A 1,721-nucleotide genomic window follows, 5' to 3' on the forward strand; every position below is an offset into this window, starting at 1 on the left:
TTAATGATTGATAATCCTGTCGATCCAAATGACATTGTTCCTCACTTTGGTGTAGACTCCAGGGAAGTATGGATTTGCACAGCTGATACCCCAGGAGACAATGCCCTCAAATTTGCCATTGCAAATAAGGGGACCACCAGAGTCACCCTGTGAATCACAAAAACAAATTAGAGAGGATGAACAAACTCAAATTAAACTGAAATAAATAGATGACTGAATGACTCCATTTCCACTGCTATGCTGATGACACCCAGCTCTACATCTCCACCAAATCCATCACCACCACCCACTCCACCATCACCAACTGCCTCACAGATATAAAGACCTGGACGCAAGCTTACTTTTTCAAACTCAACAACAACAAATCTGACATTCTCATCATCTAATAAATAATCATAATAAAATTATATGTAGTATGCCAGACGACATCATTAGGCAATAGTGAAAGCATTTAACATAAACGCCCAATCCACAGACCATGCAACAGAAAAAAAGTGCTATACCTGGCAGGAATCTTTGCCACCCATCCGAGATCCAGCACATAACATGTTTGGAGTGATCATCCCCCAGTAATAATAATAGCAGAAAGGCATTAGTTTTACGTGCACAGAACGTAGCACAGGTGAGAGGTAGTTACTGTAAATCTGTATCACACCCCAGCCGCTGACTGTGCAGCCGTCATTGGGACCAAGACGAATGTTCACATCTGGCAGTTCAGCTGGCTGGACATTGGCATTCAGCTGTGCTGGTCTATCCAGCTGTAACACAAATCAAAGTGTGGCTTATATATGCAAGCAATGCCATTGTTCATAAATTTACTGGGACACAAGTGAAGAGTGTATGCATGTGTCAAGAGCCCCAGTAGTGAGACTGGCTATCCTATGCTTGCCTTGATGAGCATGATGTCGTTTGTTGAAGTCTTGTAGTTATAGTTGTTGAAATGTAACTGTAAGACATCAAAGACCTGTTCAAATCCTTCTGTCAACATCAGGTTGTGTTCACTCAGCACCACCTTCATCTGACTGCTCCTAATGGCCAAAAACAGATATAAGGTAATTCAGTATCGACCCTTTAACTGAAAAATACAGTAAAATGGCAAATTCACTTCCCGTGGAGATTTCAAAACATCAGTGTGTCCCTGTAACTGCCTTGTGTCAGCACTCACGGTCTCCAGCAGTGGGCAGCAGAGACCACCCATTGAGGGTGCACCAAGGTTCCTCCACAGTAATGTTGTCCATTCCTGGACTGCAAGGAGGCCTGATATTTGATAGAGTAGGGCTTGACCTCCTGTCCCCCAATGATCCTCTGTGCAAATGTCTCTGAAGACAGTGAGAACAGGTTCCCTGTGAGTTCTTTTTTTAATTTAGGTATTTCCAATACTCTTGATACAGGCAAACATTTTTTTTTCACCCTGACATCAGCCAGTGTTCTGTAAATGCCCCTTTTAACGTGTTTCTACATCTTGAGCGTGTTTTCATACCTTTTATTATGCATTCAGGGATCAAAATGGTGTGATTGAGCAACTTACCTGACACAGAGACTGCCAAAAACAACAGCACAGTAGAGCTTCGCAGCAGAGCCATGTTTTTACTTATCATCTGTAATGCTGAAACATTTTTACAAGCACATTATACACAGCGTATGAGTGCCAATTCATTGAAGTACTTTGATAATCCTGATCAAATCTAATTATGTTTGTGTGTAATAAAAGCAACAAGTTG

At 41.8% G+C, this 1,721-nt stretch overlaps 1 protein-coding gene across 1 annotated transcript; it reads right to left on the reverse strand.

Moving 5' to 3' along the window:
• LOC117733149 (trypsin-3) lies at window positions 1-1,598 on the reverse strand. The gene is made up of 5 exons (XM_034536555.1): window positions 1,529-1,598; window positions 1,166-1,319; window positions 890-1,028; window positions 504-758; window positions 1-147 (listed from the first exon to the last, which is right to left on the reverse strand). Exons 1-5 carry the CDS (start codon window positions 1,596-1,598, stop codon window positions 1-3), a joined length of 765 nt encoding a protein of 254 aa, XP_034392446.1.
• Between the last annotated feature and the right edge of the window lie 123 nt (window positions 1,599-1,721).

Source organism: Cyclopterus lumpus, chromosome 7, assembly GCF_009769545.1.
Source record: "Cyclopterus lumpus isolate fCycLum1 chromosome 7, fCycLum1.pri, whole genome shotgun sequence".
NCBI lineage: Eukaryota > Metazoa > Chordata > Actinopteri > Perciformes > Cyclopteridae > Cyclopterus > Cyclopterus lumpus.

Bases quoted from the DNA above. Each gene is read 5' to 3' on its own strand.
- LOC117733149 (XM_034536555.1), bottom strand. From the start codon at position 1,598: ATGATAAGTAAAAACATGGCTCTGCTGCGAAGCTCTACTGTGCTGTTG. The intron at 1,320-1,528 runs GTAAGTTGCTCA...CACTGTCTTCAG, and splicing joins TTTGGCAGTCTCTGTGTCAG to AGACATTTGCACAGAGGATC. The intron at 759-889 runs GCAAGCATAGGA...TTTGTGTTACAG, and splicing joins ACGACATCATGCTCATCAAG to CTGGATAGACCAGCACAGCT.